Genomic DNA, 16833 nt, shown 5'->3' with positions numbered 1-16833 from the left:
CCCCTACCCCAACATCTGGTACCTCCCCGACCTCCAAGTTGTCTATCAGACCTGTCTCCATCCAGGGAAACTTTAAAGTTCCCTTCACTACCTTTGCAGGCTGACAAGAAGGTCTGGGTGATGGTTGGAAGAGGTTGCCATGGAGACAGGTGCAAGGAAAGATGCTCCGAGGGCGGGGGCCGGAGCGCGGTCTCCTATTGGGTCTGCGGGCGCGCAGCGTTCGGGGCGGGCTCTCCAGAGGCGCGTGCGCAGTGACGCCGAGGCGAGGTCGCGGCCAAATTGAGGCGCGGTCGGTTCCGGGCCCGGCTTTCCAGGACCGGGCTGGGACCGGCTCTTCCTGACCCGGGCACGTTGTGCTTTCGGGGACAGGGAGGGGACGAAACCCAGAGGTCCCTCTGCAGGGGAGGTACTGATCCCGCCGCTTAGGCGCCCGCGACCCGCCGCCATTGTTGGCTCGTGGCCCTCGGGCAGCTCGGGCTGCGCGTCCGCCGGGTCCGGAGACAGGTAAGGATGCCCCGGGCCCCGGGCAGGAGTGGTCCGCGGGGGCAGGGCCGAGCCCCTAGCGGCCCACGCGCGGACGCCCGGGACCACGGCCTGCGAGGAAGGAGAAGACGGACCGGGGGCTGCTGAGGGGCGACCTAGTGCCAGCGCGGCGCGTCGGGGGTCTCCGACTTCCCCGCTGCCCTCGCCGCCCACCCGAAGAGGAGTAAGAGAGGCCCGGCTGGAAGAGGGAGGGCGAGGGGAGGCGGGCGGCGCCTCCGGGTGCGAGAGTCTGTTTGGTGACTCCCCTGTGGTGGAGGAGGGCGCAGAGCTGGAGCCCGTGGACTGGGGAGGTCGGTTCTCCTCTAGGTCCTGCCAGTTTTGAGGTTTCCTTTGGGAATCCTGGTTTCCGATTTACCTTCAAGGAATTGCCTTCTGTAGAGGCAGTTAAAGTACTTCGGGTCGCACCAACCTCTTGGAACTTCGCAAGGCTTTCCATTCCAACCGGCTGGTTTTAAAGGCCCCCAGCTTGGGAAAAGGAGGAATAAGCTGGCATTCACATGCAGAACAGGTAAAACGGCTCCCTCTTTGTTCCTGAGGGTTCCTGGAGGAACCTTGAGCACTTTCTAAGGAAGAAATTCTCCTCCCAGTTTGTTCCAAGTAACAGTAGATTTACTACTCTTTTGTTACTGAGAGCCACTTCAGTCATGACATCAACTGTAACGTCAAGACTTAAAACACGGAAACCCTTCTGTGAAAATGTTTAAATCTGTTTCAACAAGTCGGAAGTTTAATCTGGCATTTTGCTCGTGGTTCTTTAAGATTTAGTTTCTGTCAACACTTTTTTATGGCAAACCCTCTCCCTCTCCCCAAGCAGATAGCAGTTGTTTTACAGGTCTGAGGATATAAGGGAGAGAGACCAAGGTAGAGAGTGTGTGTGTGTTTATCTGTGGCCCCTGGGGTGTCTGTTTCTGATTGTATATGTATAGCAGAGTACCTGAAATTACTGACCTTCCAGTGCATTCTTGTGTTTCAGGATCTCTTCATCATCCATGCAAGTTCTGGCTCAGAATTTGTAAACTAAGATTGCTAACTCCACCTTGACACCATTCAGCTCCAGGCTGCAGCAGCCCTTGATATAATGTCTTTGTGTCTCTAGCATGAGACTTCAAGCAGTTGGTTCACCACGGGAGAGAGAAAGGATATTGCCTGATTGACTCTCCTGCCTGTGGCAATGTTAGCCCCAAGCAAGAGGATGAAGAGTTCTTTGCGCTCCCAAATCCTTCTAATGTGGAAGCCAGAGAAGGCCCAAAGTGGACTCCGCAACGTTGAGAAACAGCTGCTTGCTTCAAGACTGTCACGTGACACTGAAACCTGCCGACAGAATTTTCGGAACTTTCCATACCCAGAGGTGTCTGGTCCTCGAAAGGCATTGAGTCAACTCCGAGAGCTCTGCGTTAAGTGGCTGAGACCAGAGATTCACTCAAAGGAACAGATCCTGGAGCTGCTGGTGCTAGAGCAATTCCTGACTATCCTGCCTGGGGAGGTTAGGACATGGGTAAAGTCCCAGTACCCACAGAACAGCGAGGAAGTGGTGACCCTGGTGGAGGATTTGACTCAGATTCTAGAAGAGGAAGGTGAGAATTGTAGAGCACAGAAGGGGAGGAATCCCTCGGTGCTTAGAGAGAACCACTGGCGCAAATGAGAGCAGAGTTCCTTTAAAGAAATTTGGGCAGAGGAAGGTCTGTGAGAACAGGACTTTAACTCGAGCCCCACCCAGCCTGGTATACTTCTAGATTGCTCGAGACCAAACACACATTGTCTAAACCCAGAGGAGATGGGCCATAAAAGAATGACCAGTCCTATGTGAGCCCTGAGAAAGTTTATCTGCAGAGGTTTGCACCATTCTGTCCAGAAATCATTTCCTTTGTGAATTGGATCCAGAAATAATAGGCTTCCAAAAAGGTAGAAAAGGATCCAGAGAACCTTTCCTTAGTAAGTAGAAAGACAACTCACAAAATTTACATCACAAAAAGATTTAGTAGAAGATTGTGAATTTGGTCCATATACTGCAAAGTCCCAGAGCAGACTTGTTCTTCAAGCCTGCCTTGACATCTTAAGACAAGTCATACCTCTTAAGTTTTTTAATGTAACATTTTGTGTGATCTATTTATCTTTAAAAAAAAAAAAAGACAATTAAAAAAATGAATAACAACAACAACAAAAAAGGCAAGTCATTGGTCCTTCTCCCTGGTTCTTTGAGGTGGGTTTGCTGTTTGGGGACTCCTTCTGATCTCTCACCCTAAGAAAGAGTTAGGCATCTGGTGAAGAATTCCTCAGCTGAAGAAACATAGGCTGCTCATGCAGGACTCATCTTCATTACAGTCTCTTTCCCTTCCCCAGCACCTCCTCAGAACTCGACCTTTTCTCAAGAGACCCCAGAGGAAGACAAAGCCACTGCCTTCCGGACAGGATGGCTAAATGACTTGGCGACCAAAGTGAGTTTGAGTTTATTGCCTGACTTTAAAATGCTTTCTTAGTGTGTGAGGACATTTGCCTTCCAGGCTCTGAAACTTCTGTGCCCTCTATAGGACCTAAGACTCAGTAGTTTCTCTCCTAAGTCACTTTGGCACATTAAGGTAATATGCTCTATAGGAAATGGGCCCCCATTGCCTTTCCTTAATCTTTCCTTTCCTCATCTTGACTGTATTTAAGGCAGTGGTATTGCCTGGAGGTCAAGGGATTGACCTTCACGGTCAAGTGGACCTAGGTTTGGTTCCTGACTCTGCTGGAATTTTTGCTTTGGAGCAAGATACTTAAACACTGTTAGCCTGAGTTCTCCATGTAAGACTTGTGCTTAGTCTGGATTATAATAAGCCATCTGTAAACAATAGTTGGTAATATTTTTTCCTCACAAACAAATAATTCAAGACCATGTACTCTGGTGTTATTTTTAATCATGAAGTTGTGTTATTTTAAGGGACAGCAACTTGGGCCACCTTAAGAGAAAGATATACTGTAAAAATATACAGGATCTGAAATTTGGAAAGCCTTTGGTAAAGTTATCATTTATAGGTGGTGTTTTGTTTTGCCAGGCCGCTCTGACAAATACCACACTGTGGGTTGGCTTAAACAATGGGAATTTATTGACTCATGGTTTGGAGGTGAGAAAAGGCCCAAAATCAAGATAGCAGCAAGGTGGGCTTTCTCCTGGATTCCGGAGTGTTCTGGCTGACTGCTGGCGATCTGAGGGGTTCCTTGGCTTATACCTCTGCCTCCGTCACGTGGCAAAGATCTCTCCTTGCTGCTTCTGTGTCTTCTGGGTTCTCTTTATAAGAAGGCCTCCAGTGTGTGGATTAAGTCACTTCAGTTGGCCACACCTTAACTAAAAATAATATCTTCAAAGGATCCTATTTACAATGGGTTCACACCCACAGGGACATGAATTAAAAACGTGTGTTTGGTGGGGGGACCATAATTCAACCTTCCACATCTGGGAAACCTAAGAAAATCAAGGGAATAGCTGCAAGAAACAATGATAGAAAAATGGTTAGGTGACTACTAGGGAAAATGACATACAAAAATTAATCACTTATTGCTTATATTAATCACTTATAAATCAAATGGAATTTTTTATTTCCTTTTATCTTCTACTCACAGTATCACTCCAAAAAAACTTTCCGTATCTAGAACTAAACGTAATGTACATTTGTAGTACCTTGCATCCTGTCATTTTTATAGGACACGAGGGAAGCCTTGAATATTGTAAAGATGTCCATTCTCCCTGAATTACAAACTTTATACAATTTCAAGATCCCAGTACAAGGGAGGCCAATGTGGCTCAGTGGTTGAGTGCTGGCTTCCCATGTACAAGGTCATGAGTTCAATCCTTGGCCCTCGGTCCCTCAAAAATAAAATAAAAAAATTTTAAAAAATGGGGTGCAGCGATGCCCAGAGATGTTACCAGGTGCAGTGGATGTGTCATGATGACAGGAGAGAGTGTTGCTGTGGGGGGAGTGGGAGGTGGGGGCAGTGGGGTTGAATGGGACCTCATGTTTTTTAATGTAGTATTTTTTTTTAACGAATTAAATTAAAAAAATTAAAAAAAAAAAAGATCCCAGTACAATTTTTTAAGAACCTGACAAAATTTATTTAAAAAATTAAAACTGAGTAAGAATATACATTTTAAGATTTTTATTTTTTTTAATTTATTCCCCCCGCCCAGTTATCTGCTCTCTGTGTCCGTTTGCTGCATGTTCTTTTTTTTTAAAGATTTATTTATTTATTTCCCCTCCCCCCCCCACCCCCCCCACCCCGGTTGTCTGTTCTCTGTTTGCTGCGTCTTCTTTGTCTGTTTCTGTTGTTGTGAGTGGCACAGGAATCTGTGTTTCTTTTCGTTGCATCCTCTTGTGTCAGCTCTCCGTGTGTGCGGCACCATTCCTGGGCAGGCTGCACTTTCTTTCGCGCTGGGCGGCTCTCCTTACGGGGCGCACTCCTTGCGCGTGGGGCTCCCTTATGCGGGGACACCCTTGTGTGGCAGGGCATTCTTTGCACGCATCAGCACTGTGGATGGGCCAGCTCCACACAGGTCAAGGAGGCCCGGGGTTTGAACCACGGACCTCCCATGTGGTAGGTGGACACCCTAACCACTGGGCCAAGTCCGCTTCCCTGCATGTTCTTCTGTGACCACTTCTATCCTTATCAGCAGCACCAGGAATCTGTCTTTCTTTTTGTTGTGTCATCTTGTTGTGTCAGCTCTCCGTGTGTGCAGCGCCATTCTTGGGCAGGCTGCACTTTCTTTCGTGCTGGGTGGCTCTCCTTACGGGGCACACTTCTTGCGTATGGGACTCCCATACACGGGGGACATCCCTGCGTGGCACAGCACTCTTCGTGCTCATCAGCACTGCGCATGGGCCAGCTCCACACAGGTCAAGGAGGCCCAGGGTTTGAACCGCGGACCTCCCATGTGGTAGGCAGACGCCCTATCCATTGGGCCAAGTCTGCTTCCCTATATATATTTTTTAACAAAACAAAGAAGAGCAAGGACAGATTGTGGAATGTACCTTAAAATGCTGCAGTTCAACAGGGTGATTAATGGTCCCAGTTTTATTTAAAAACAAAAGCAAACAAAAAAATGTCCATCTGGCATTATATAGCATGCACAGATTTCTTAAAATTTCAAATTAGAATCAATTTAACTTATGCCAAATAGCCATAAGTATAGAAAAAAAAGAGAAAAGCAAAACCCTTTGATTCCTTGTGTCATCTATGTTTAAAATTCATTCTTTAGGACAGAGCCACAAATACATGCATTAGTGTCCATTGAAAATGATAATTTCAGCTTGATCTTAAAATTTGCCTTTAGGGTCCCTTGTCACTGAGAGGTGTCGAGGCCTTTTGGGCATGCTTCAGGACCCTCCAAATGTTCGGTGAGGGTTTTGACTACATAACCTTTAGGATCCTTATGAGATTCACGCACATCCCATGTGACCACTGCCTCCCTTCCCGCTAGTTCTTGAACTGAGTCGTTATCTTTGGTGTTTTAGGAATCAATGACATTCACAGATGTGGCTGTGGACATCTCCAAGGAGGACTGGGAGCTAATGCGTCCCGTGCAGAAGGAATTATACAAGACTGTGACATTACAGAACTACTGGAACATGGTTTCTCTGGGTAAGGAGAGTCTACCCCATGCCTCCCTGCATCATGCCCACCACAGCCTCCCCTTCCCCCAGTTGAGAATGGCCAGGCCTTGGAACTACAGAGCAGGGTGGGTACCTTGCTGAGCATGGGATCAAGAGATGAATATTCTCTTCTCATTCGGGCACGATAATGGTGAGGTTCTATCACCATTTCCCAAATGAAAGGCTTCTGAATGAAAGATCAATGAAAGATCATTGAAAACTGTAATGCACAGCCTTATGGTGCTGGCACCCAACACCGTGACACCCAGCCTTGCCCATTCTCTGCTGCGCTGAGTGAAGGAGTCTTCCCACGTGGTCTCCATACATACAGCCTCTTGAGTGTCAGGAAGTGTTTATCTGTGCATGGCCTTGACCTTTGTTTATCTGTAGAGATCCACAAGTAAGGCTTAGATGATAAACTCTTAGAAACCGTTTATCTCCAAGATAAACTTCATTATATCTTTTCTGAACAGGACTTACAGTTTACAGACCAAGTGTGATTCCCATATTGGAAGAACCATGGATGGTGATAAAGGAAATTTTAGAAGGCCCTAGTCCAGGTGAGTGAAGAACTGGCACGTGAGATTCTTTACACTTAAGAAAGTATATCCTTAGTGTAGTGAAGTATTTTTTTAAACTCCACAGACACCTTGGCCTATTGAGAACACTGAACTGATTGGCATTGCTTCTTTAGAGAGGTCATCTTCTCAGGAAGAGACTTGCCAAACATTATTTTATACCTTTGCTTTGTATATCTTTACCATTTCTTCCTTCTACATGACTGTGGAACTTTGTGGGGGGCTCTTGTGCCATTTTTTCCTGCCCATACATTTCAAATGAGCGTGAATACTATAGATAATCTGAAGTTCAAACTTTGTTAACTTCACTTTGAGTCTCTTATTCTTTTCACTGAGAAGCCCCTGTAGCCCCACCTCCACTCTCCTAACTCCTTCCCCTTCTTTTATTTTCTCATTATTTAATTATTTAAACAGATAATATATTCACAAGATTAAAATTTTTTAAACTATATTAAGTGTACACACAAGTTTCCCACCTGTGTGCCACTTTCACCCAGTTCCTACATCTCCCCAACATGCAGCCATTATTATTAGTTTCTAGTTTTTCCTTTCAGGGTTTTGGTTTTTGTTGTTTTGTTTTTTTTGTTTGTTTTTCATACAGAGCCAACATTAAAATACACTCTTTTCTGCTTTTTAAATATAAACAATGGCATGCTGTTGTATACCTTGTTTTATTCTTTTTTATCTAGTTCTCATTGTACTTTTTTTTTTAATAGGGATGAACACTTCCTGACACTCAAGATAACATGACATTTCCTACTTTCAAGTACACAAGTCAGTGGCATCAATTACATTCGCATTGTTGTGCCACCATCACCACCATCCATTACCAAGACTTTTTCATCCCCCAAACAGCAACTCTGTACACATTAAGCATTAACTCCGCAGCCCCTATTTACCTTGCTTTTCTTCACTTAAAAGTATATTTTGAAGAGTATCCCAAATCAATTTATAAAGAGATTCCTCGTTCTTTTTTTTTCCCAATTATGCCTCCATTTACTGTGTGTTTCATAGTTTATTGAACCTGTTCCCTGTTGATGGACCTTCCTTTTGCTTTTTCCCATTCCTTTCTTCCCTCTATGGGAAATGCATTTTGAAAGATTTCAAATCTACAGAAAAGGTACAGGCACAGTACATCGAACACCTGTGAGCTTTTCACCTGGAATCACCATTTATCATCATGTGTCCACTTTTGCTCTGTCCCTTCCTGTATGCACGCGCACACAGTTTTTTCGGGCTGAACCATTGGAAAGTTAGCTGCTTTATGACATCTCACCCCTAAGTATTTCTGCTTATACCTTCTAAGAAAATGAACCTTTGCTTGTATGAGGGTGCCAGTATCACCCTCAAAACATTTTAGATTTATACAATAAGGCTCTCTAATATACAGTCAAATATTCAGATTTCCCCAGTCGCCCCCACGTACACCTCTTTTTCTCCCCAGTCCAGGATGCAGTCAGGAGTCGTATGTTCCACATGGGTACCTGTGTCTTTAGTCCCAATTGCTCTAACAATGCTCCCAGTGCCCACCCCCCACCCCCTTCTTTAATCTTTGATGCTCTTGCCATTATTTTAAGGTTCCAGGCCAGTTTTTTTTTAGAATGTCCCAAAATCTAGCGTTTCCTGATTTTTTCCTCATAATTTTTCCCTTGAATATCCAAGGTGATGTGTGATTTCTGTGACATTTTCACAAGAGGTACAAAGAGTCAGTTTGTCTTATCATTGACAACGTTCAGCTTATGGTTAAGGTGGTATTCATGCTGGATCTTTCTATTTTAAAGGTTTAAAGGTGCCCTTTTTTTTTTTTTCGATAATTCATAAATCTGTGGGGTAATACTTTGAGGTCATATGACTAAGCCATTCCCTGCTGACCTTTCACTGAAGGATTTTAGCATGCACTGATGATCCTTGCCTCAGCCTGTTTCTACCTTGCCAATTGCAGATTTTCTAATCCAGTCATCTCTTTTGAGTGATTAACTAGCCACCTTCTGTAAAGAATAGCTCTCCCACCTCCCATCCCATTTTTATATGAATTTATCACTATGGACTAATAGAATTTTTTTAATTCAAAGTGTCTTAATCCATTAACTCAGTATTCCCTTTTGTGCTCAATTATCTAAAATATGAGCAATGGAAGCCCTCCAAGCCAGGTGTGTTGTCCTTTTGGCATGTCCCCATTAATATTAGAGCATTTCCTTGCTTTCTGGCATGACAGGATGTTCTTTAGGTTCAACTTGTGCCTGCCCAAGACTTGGAATTTCTCTCAGGAGGCCTGGTTTATTTTAATGGGGACTAGTACATAGAGACCAAGATCTGGACAGTTAGTGTGCAATGGGCATCGTTGCTTCTAGGTCAGTTTAGTGGATACGGAGAGGAAATAAATTGTCATGGATGCATATGTAGCATATGTCCCATTATATATATATATGTTACCTATATTTATTTTACTCATGAGTTCATACTGATAGCTCATTCAAATACAACACCAAAAGGGTTTTTCCTCACCTTGCATTTTGTATCATCTTTCCTATATAGAGAGAAATCTTGTTCCCAACATCAGTGTATATACTATTTGCTCTGTCCTATAGTACACACAAAGATAGTTTCAGAATCACTACATCAGTACCACCACCAATAACAAACTGTCCAGGTAAAGTTCACAGTTTCTTTGCAGTCTTTTTTGTTCTTAAATTTTATCCCACTAAAGGTATACAGAATATTTGGTTCAAAAGTTACTTGAGATCTTTTCTTTCCTCATAGCTATGTCCAGTTTGATATACAGTTAGGTTCCCTTCATTCTACTTGTGTTTAAACTGGGTTTGTTTTTTTTTTTACTCTTTTTTTATTTAATTTTACATTTTTGAGTATGTAAAAACATTAACATGGCTCACAAGTCAAAAGTATATAGAAAGGGAGCAGCCAGAAGCTGGAAGTAAAAAAGAACCCTGAAGAGAACCTAGAAGAGGTTGCCGTGTGCACTGCCATGGGCCAAGGATTGCTGGCAGCCAGGCCCAGAGCACTGCAGTCTTCTGGAAGAAAGCGGTGCCTTGCTGATGCCTTGATTTTGGACTTTTCCTAGCCTTGAATTGTGAGCCAGTAAATTTCTGTGCTTTAAGCCAACTTACTGCATGGTATTTGTTTTAGCAGCCAGGAAACTAAAACAAATGGATTGCTGTATAAAGGGATTTATAGATGAATGTGTATGTAATGAAAATATGTAGAATATAGATACATGGCATATGGTTATTTACTAGATGATTCACAACATTTCTTTGAAAATTTTCATAATTTCATTAAAATTTTCAAATTATCAACTCACACAAAAACTATGTAGAAAGGTATACACACCCATCCATTCCCTGTAGGTAACCATTTGTTTCTGGTTCATCCTTTCTCTGCTTCTGTTTGCAAAAATAAATCATAAGTATATTCTTATATCTCCTTCTTTTGTATGCAGAAAATAGTACACTAGGTATACTCTTTTGCATCTTGCTTTCCTCTTCCTTTTTCAGTTTCTTATATATTTTTCTTAATCTTTTTATTTTATTTTTTAATTATCTTTTTTTAGAGTTAATAGATCATACAAAAAATGTTTTTTATTTCAGGCTTTAATTTCTTGTGTGTCTACCAACACTGATGCCAAAAAAACAGCATTAACTGGGAATTAAACAATTATAGCAGAATATGATGCTATCTAAAAGTGAATTACTTCACTTTTTTAGGAAAATTAGCTGTAAAATCTGGTCTTCAGGTATTTTAGGGGCTATCCTACTTGGGAAGCTAGTTCTTATCCCAAATTTTTGGCCTTTTTCCCTTCATTGGCAGGATGGTGCAAAATACACACTGATTGCACTCTAAATTCTTTGGGAAATGAGTTCAATACACTCTAAACATTGAGAAAACATGCTCACTATAATGGAAATAAGACTAGTCTCAGGTCAGATAGTCTTCAGAGAGGTATTTCCCATCTGGAACCATTTTAATGTAATTTCTGAGCGTGAGGTTTTTGTTTTTTTTTTAAGATCATACAGGTTACATGAATTAGGGCCATAAATCCGCATGAAGGGGCAGTTTATAGTCCTGAACTTGGGGAGGGAGGGTGAGATTTCTTTCTGTCCAAAAAGTACGATGGTTGAAAATGGCATGCTCCTTTCTTCCTTCTGTGGGGTAAGGTGAGGTTAGTTTGATTTCTAGCCTGTCCTTCCTTACGCAGAGTATAATCCTCTGTTCAAGGGCCTCCTGTCATTCTCCCCTGTGGTCGGGCCCAGCCTTTGTCCTCTGACACTGAGCCCTGTGGGCATCAAAGCAGAAGTTTAAGGTCATCACCAATATCGAGGAGCAATCTTGGGAAGCTGACTTCACCTCCTGCTCACATCCTGACTTGCTCTTACTTTATTTTTGACCTCTGAGGAGTCTCTTTACGTTTTTTCCAGCTCAGAGATATATTTAATAAATTGTACCTTTGTTTAAAATAGCTTATCCACCATCCTTCACAAAATTGAAACCCATAAGTAAAAGAGTAGTTTGGATTTCAGTGGCCATTCCTGTCTCAGAACTTCTGTAGTGCTTTGTGTTTATGCAGGACCTAGCCATGCTTTCAGGCGAAACTCAAACCATCCCTCCCTGAAGCCTTCCTTGATCACCTGCGTTAACACTGATCTCCTCTATCAGAAATATGATACCACTCTTTGGCCCTATTGCCAAAAATTTAAGTCCTGCTTAAATTTTTTAGAGGAAAGAGGCTCAGAATTAACAGAATCCTTAGTCATGGGTGAGTTATTAAAAACTAATTTCAGTTAGTAATGATCTCAATTTCTGAATTTCCAAATAAACCAATTGGTTTAAAATATGTGCTTATAATAGTAATCTATTTACAGTCATCATTCAGACTAGTTACTTAAAGCTTGTTAATTAAAACTTTGGTACTTCCTTTTCAGGTATATGGTACCTTAGACTGATTCTGATTATGTAGAAGTTAAACTCAGCTTCTGGAACTGTCTCAGCTTTTTTGTTTATTTATTTATACTTTCCTATATAGTTCATTCACATTCTCATTTTCTTCTTTTGGGGAGGGAGGTAACAAATCCTGCTTTGAGAAAGTTGTTTCAAAATTTTCTTGTTCTATAAAAGTAATATAACCATACTTATAGTAATAACAGTAATATAGTCAATTTATTAAAAATTAGGAAACAAATAATCCCAATATTAGCATATTGGTAAGTTTTCCAGTTCTTCTAATGTGTTCAGTGATGGTACTGCTTTTTTTTCCCTCCATTTAATATGACTCCTAAACATTTTCTTGTGTCAGCAGCAAGATTAGAAGAGGGAGTGATGGGAGGCAGCCTGCCTGATTTATGAGCCCATTGAATCTGTCCATGAAGCCATCCCAAGTTCACCCACACAGTCTGGTCTGCCAGTGGGTTTTTTTTTATTATTTTTCTCCCCACCACCGCGCCCCGCCCCCCGCCCCAGTTGTCTGTTCTCTGTGTCCATTCGCTGTGTGTTCTTCTGTGTCCACTTCTGTTCTTGTCAGTGGCACCGGGAATCTGTGTCTCTTTGTTGCATCATCTTGCTGCATCAGCTCTCCATGTGTACCACGCCATTCCTGGGCAGGCTGAACTTTCTTTCGCACTGGGCAGCTCTCCTTACGGGGTGCAATCCTTGTGCATGGGGCTCCCCTACACACCTGTGTGGCATAGCATTCCTTGCGCGCATCAGCACTGGGCATGGGCCAGCTCCACACAGGTCAGGGAGTCCCTGGGTTTGAACCGTGACCCTCCCATGTGGTAGGCGGACACTCTATCCATTGAGCCAAGTCCACTTCCCTGCTTGTTTTCATTTCTCTTAGCTCTTTCACCTGAAAGCTATTTTATTTACATGAATAGTGAGGACCCTCTCCTCTTTCAATTTAGTCTCTCTCCTGTTTTTCTCCCCTCACCTGCTCCTTTCCCAAGCTTGAAGGGCCATGTTTTGAGGTTGTCAGAGCCATCAAGTTTTTTAGGTATTTTGTTCATGTTCATTATTTTGTTTCTGCTTTGGCAGTTTCTTTTCTCCAAATAGAAGAAGACTTGTTATATTCTTTTTATTTCAGAATGGGAAACTGTAGCCCAAGGGCGTCATCCAGTAGAGAATATTTCTGAACTCAGAAAGAATGGCACCCGGACCATCAAACTGGAAGATTCATATGACTATGATGACAGATTAGAGCGACACGCAACAGACACCTTCAGGAAAATTCCCACTAATGAACACAATTTCAGTTTGAAATCAGACCTTTCACAAGAAGATGATGCTACTGAAGAGTATCTTAGTAACTATGGTATATATAGAAATAATTTTGAAAAGCATTCAAACCTAATTGTACAGTTTGGTTCCCAATCAGATAATAAAACTTCTATATATAATGAAGGCAGGACAACCTTCAATCATGTCTCATATGGTATTGTACATAGGAAAATACATCCTGGAGAGAAGCCTTACAAATGTAATATGTGTGGGAAAAAATTTAGGAAAAATTCATCCCTCGTGAAACACCAAAGTACCCATGCCAAAGAGAAATCTTACGAATGTGAAGAATGTGGGAAAGAGTTTAGGCACATCTCATCCCTCATAGCACATCAGAGAATGCACACCGGAGAAAAACCGTACGAATGCCACCAGTGTGGAAAAGCCTTCAGCCAGCGGGCACACCTCACTATACATCAGAGAATTCACACTGGTGAGAAGCCCTATAAATGTGATGACTGCGGGAAAGACTTCAGCCAGCGAGCACACCTGACTATCCATCAAAGGACACATACCGGAGAGAAACCATACAGATGCCTGGAATGTGGTAAAACCTTCAGCCACAGTTCATCACTCATCAATCATCAAAGAGTTCATACTGGGGAAAAACCTTACATATGCAACGAATGTGGGAAAACTTTCAGTCAGAGTACACACCTTCTTCAACATCAGAAAATACATACTGGAAAGAAACCATATAAATGCAATGAGTGCTGGAAAGTGTTCAGTCAGAGTACTTACCTCATACGACATCAGAGAATCCATTCTGGAGAGAAGTGTTATAAATGTAATGAATGTGGAAAAGCCTTTGCTCATTCCTCAACTCTTATTCAACATCAAACTACTCACACTGGAGAGAAATCCTATATATGCAATGTATGTGGGAAAGCCTTCAGCCAGAGTGCAAACCTCACTCAGCATCACAGAACACATACTGGAGAGAAGCCCTACAAATGCAGCGTGTGTGGGAAAGCATTCAGCCAGAGTGTGCACCTTACTCAGCATCAGAGGATTCATAATGGAGAAAAGCCCTTTAAATGTAATATATGTGGGAAAGCTTATAGACAGGGTGCCAATCTTACTCAACATCAAAGAATTCATACTGGAGAGAAACCCTATAAATGTAATGAATGTGGGAAGGCTTTTATTTATTCCTCCTCCCTTAATCAGCATCAGAGAACTCATACTGGAGAGAGACCCTATAAATGTAATGAATGTGATAAAGATTTTAGCCAGAGAACATGCCTTATTCAACACCAGAGAATTCACACAGGAGAGAAGCCCTATGCATGTCGTATATGTGGTAAAACCTTCACCCAGAGCACAAACCTCATTCAGCATCAGCGTGTTCATACAGGTGCAAAACATCGTAATTAATGAATACGGGAGACTCCATTTAGGTGTTACAACATAATCATTTTATTTTGTCCTCTGTGTGTGTTAAATACTATTCTTATTCAAAGAAAGAAAAAATGCAATATACATTAAGTCTCACTAAGCAAAAGTATCAGAATTAGTAATATAGCCATACCCTATTTATGTTTAATGTGAAAACTTCATTCACATCTTAACCTTTATTTTATATCAGTTTAATTTGTTCAGGAAAAACCCTATGAGAGTATTCAGAAAACCTGTAATTCATCATTTCTCACTGTATTTCAAGTACTTCTTAACGAGGCCTTCTGAATGTAACTTGAGAAAGCTTCCATCAAATAGAGATTTCACCCTAGAGAGTAATCCTGGGATTATAAAAAAAAAAAGAAAAAGCTGTTTTCAGGCCTTTATTTTGTCCCAGCTTTGACGCCTTAAAAGATGTAGAGAATCCCCTTTCCTTTTTCCAGTTACGCCATGTGGAGCCAGTAGGTTAAAAAAAAAAATTGTTGAAGTTACCCTGGAGGTTCTGTGTGACCACTATTTAATTATATTTTCCCTCCCAAATAGTGAAACATAAAAGAAAGAGAAGTTCAATGAAAGATCATTTGTTAGAATAGAGAAACTAATGTTGTGTATATAACCCTTAGCCATGTACAGGTTTAGTTACACAGGTAAAAATTCAACAACCCCACCTTAAGTTAATCTTTAAGACATATTTTAAGTTTCACTCGGTTTTCTTACCCAAAGTCATTCTAAAGGAAGAAAGTCGGTATACAATTCCCATTTTTTTCCCACCTGACTAAAGTCATAACTTAAGATTCCCCAGTGACTTTTACTGGAGAAAGTTGAAATGCACGTTTCTTGAGTGCTTTGGGCCCAAACTTCCTCACTGAATCCTTTCAAGACTTATTAGGGTGTTGAAAATCCCAGTCAATTTAAGCAACAGCTTTCTAAAGTAAGGAAAGATAACAAAGGACGTGATTTTTAACTTTGGCACAGAATAAGTAAGAAACCTAAAATGGATGGCCAAATGCCACCCATCTCCCAAAGCAGGGAAGTAATGAAAGCAGCTATATACAGAATATTAGAAAAAGTAAGTAAGTAATGGGAAGTAGATTTGACTTCACTGCTGAAAGTAAGTTGGGTAACATTAAGGTGAAGACTTAAAAGAGTGAGGAAAGAGGATGCATAGGTAACTCTTAGAACATTAAAGGTAAGTGGACTGGTTTACCCAAGGAAATGAGAGCAACTAAATTTAAAAAGCAAAATTCAACCTGCTGTTTAGAAGAAACTGTAAGGGAAATGGCTGGCTTTTAGTAGATAATCAGAAGTCTGTTAATGTCCTTGATATGTATAAGTAAAATAGAGATGACTCTAAGATATCAGGGGGAAAAATTTCATTGGAAAATTCATTGATGCAGTAAATGAATATTAAACAATAACTGAGTTTGTGGGTCTTAACAGAAAAGAAAAACTGGCAGAAATGCAAATAGAGAAAAATACCATCATATTTAATCTTCACCACATTCCATTTTCAGGCTATCGGGCCATATTCTGAGAGCTGGGGTTTTATCTTATTCATATTTGCTGCTCCAGTGTCTTGCCACATAGTGGGTGACCAAAGTGTTGGTTGAATTAACGAATAAATGAGACAAATTAGAGTTGACTGATAAGGTAGAATGGACTTGACGTGGAGTGAAATTGGTAGAACTAAAAAATAATTTATGTGTACATTTATACAAACATATACTGGGTTAGAGGAACTGCTTCAAAACTCATGAAAAATCCAGATCCTCAAATCTTGACAATGGGGATATTCCTTTAAAAAAAAATGATGGGATGACTTTGCATAAGGAAGTTTTCCTGGTGCTGTAAATGTCAGTTTAAGCATTTACTGAGCATGGAGTTTCGTTTGCTGTTGTACTGTTGCTGTAAGCATCCTACAGGCGTGCTGGAGGAAGGACCTAGGTGCTGGCATGTTGAAGGCCTTATTGTTGAGCACTGTCTTCAGGAAATCGTGGCCTTCCTTTGTCCTTACATTACTTAAACTTGGTTTCGTGGTATCATCCTTCCCAAAGTGCACATTGCCTCCAAGTTGCACAATACTCAACACTTCTGCCGCAGTTACATTGAAAATAACATTTGTGTTTGAGATGTATTTTTTTTAATGCCACTTCATACCTTACACAACAATATTTTCTCTTGGAATGAGTGTGTGGAGTATACATTCCGTAGCCCTTTCCCTGCTTTAATTTTTGTATTTCCTGCCTTTGTGTGTTTTATGTAAATAATGCGTTTACAATGTCTTCCACTGACACACCAAGGCAATTGGTGCCCTTATAAAATAATAGAGTAATAGCGGAGAATCAGATATTTGTGTTTTTCCCATTTTTACAGTTTTCATCCATGTGCAGTGCAACTTTTTTAGCAAA

General features: G+C 41.5%; 1 protein-coding gene across 6 annotated transcripts; it reads left to right on the top strand.

Moving 5' to 3' along the window:
• Positions 1-236: 236 nt before the first annotated feature.
• ZNF287 (zinc finger protein 287) lies at positions 237-15843 on the top strand. Of its 6 annotated transcripts, XM_058283427.2 has the most exons (7): positions 260-504; positions 1517-2117; positions 2884-2978; positions 6027-6153; positions 6638-6724; positions 7459-7516; positions 12834-14533. In XM_058283427.2, the coding sequence occupies exons 6-7, from the start codon at positions 7489-7491 to the stop codon at positions 14402-14404; spliced, it is 1599 nt and encodes a 532-aa protein (XP_058139410.2). In that variant the 5' UTR covers positions 260-504; positions 1517-2117; positions 2884-2978; positions 6027-6153; positions 6638-6724; positions 7459-7488; the 3' UTR covers positions 14405-14533. The 6 variants fall into 6 exon arrangements, with proteins under 6 accessions (XP_004446579.1, XP_058139411.1, XP_004446582.1 ...); XM_004446522.3 differs by lacking the exon at positions 7459-7516 and having other exon boundaries at positions 237-504; positions 12834-15843; XM_058283428.2 differs by lacking the exon at positions 12834-14533 and having other exon boundaries at positions 237-504; positions 1640-2117; positions 7459-10177.
• Positions 15844-16833: the final 990 nt, after the last annotated feature.

Source organism: Dasypus novemcinctus, chromosome 21 (assembly GCF_030445035.2).
Source record: "Dasypus novemcinctus isolate mDasNov1 chromosome 21, mDasNov1.1.hap2, whole genome shotgun sequence".
In the NCBI taxonomy this organism is placed as follows: domain Eukaryota; kingdom Metazoa; phylum Chordata; class Mammalia; order Cingulata; family Dasypodidae; genus Dasypus; species Dasypus novemcinctus.
Note: the sequence above shows the minus strand (reverse complement) of the source record. Positions and strands in the feature narration are given on the sequence as shown.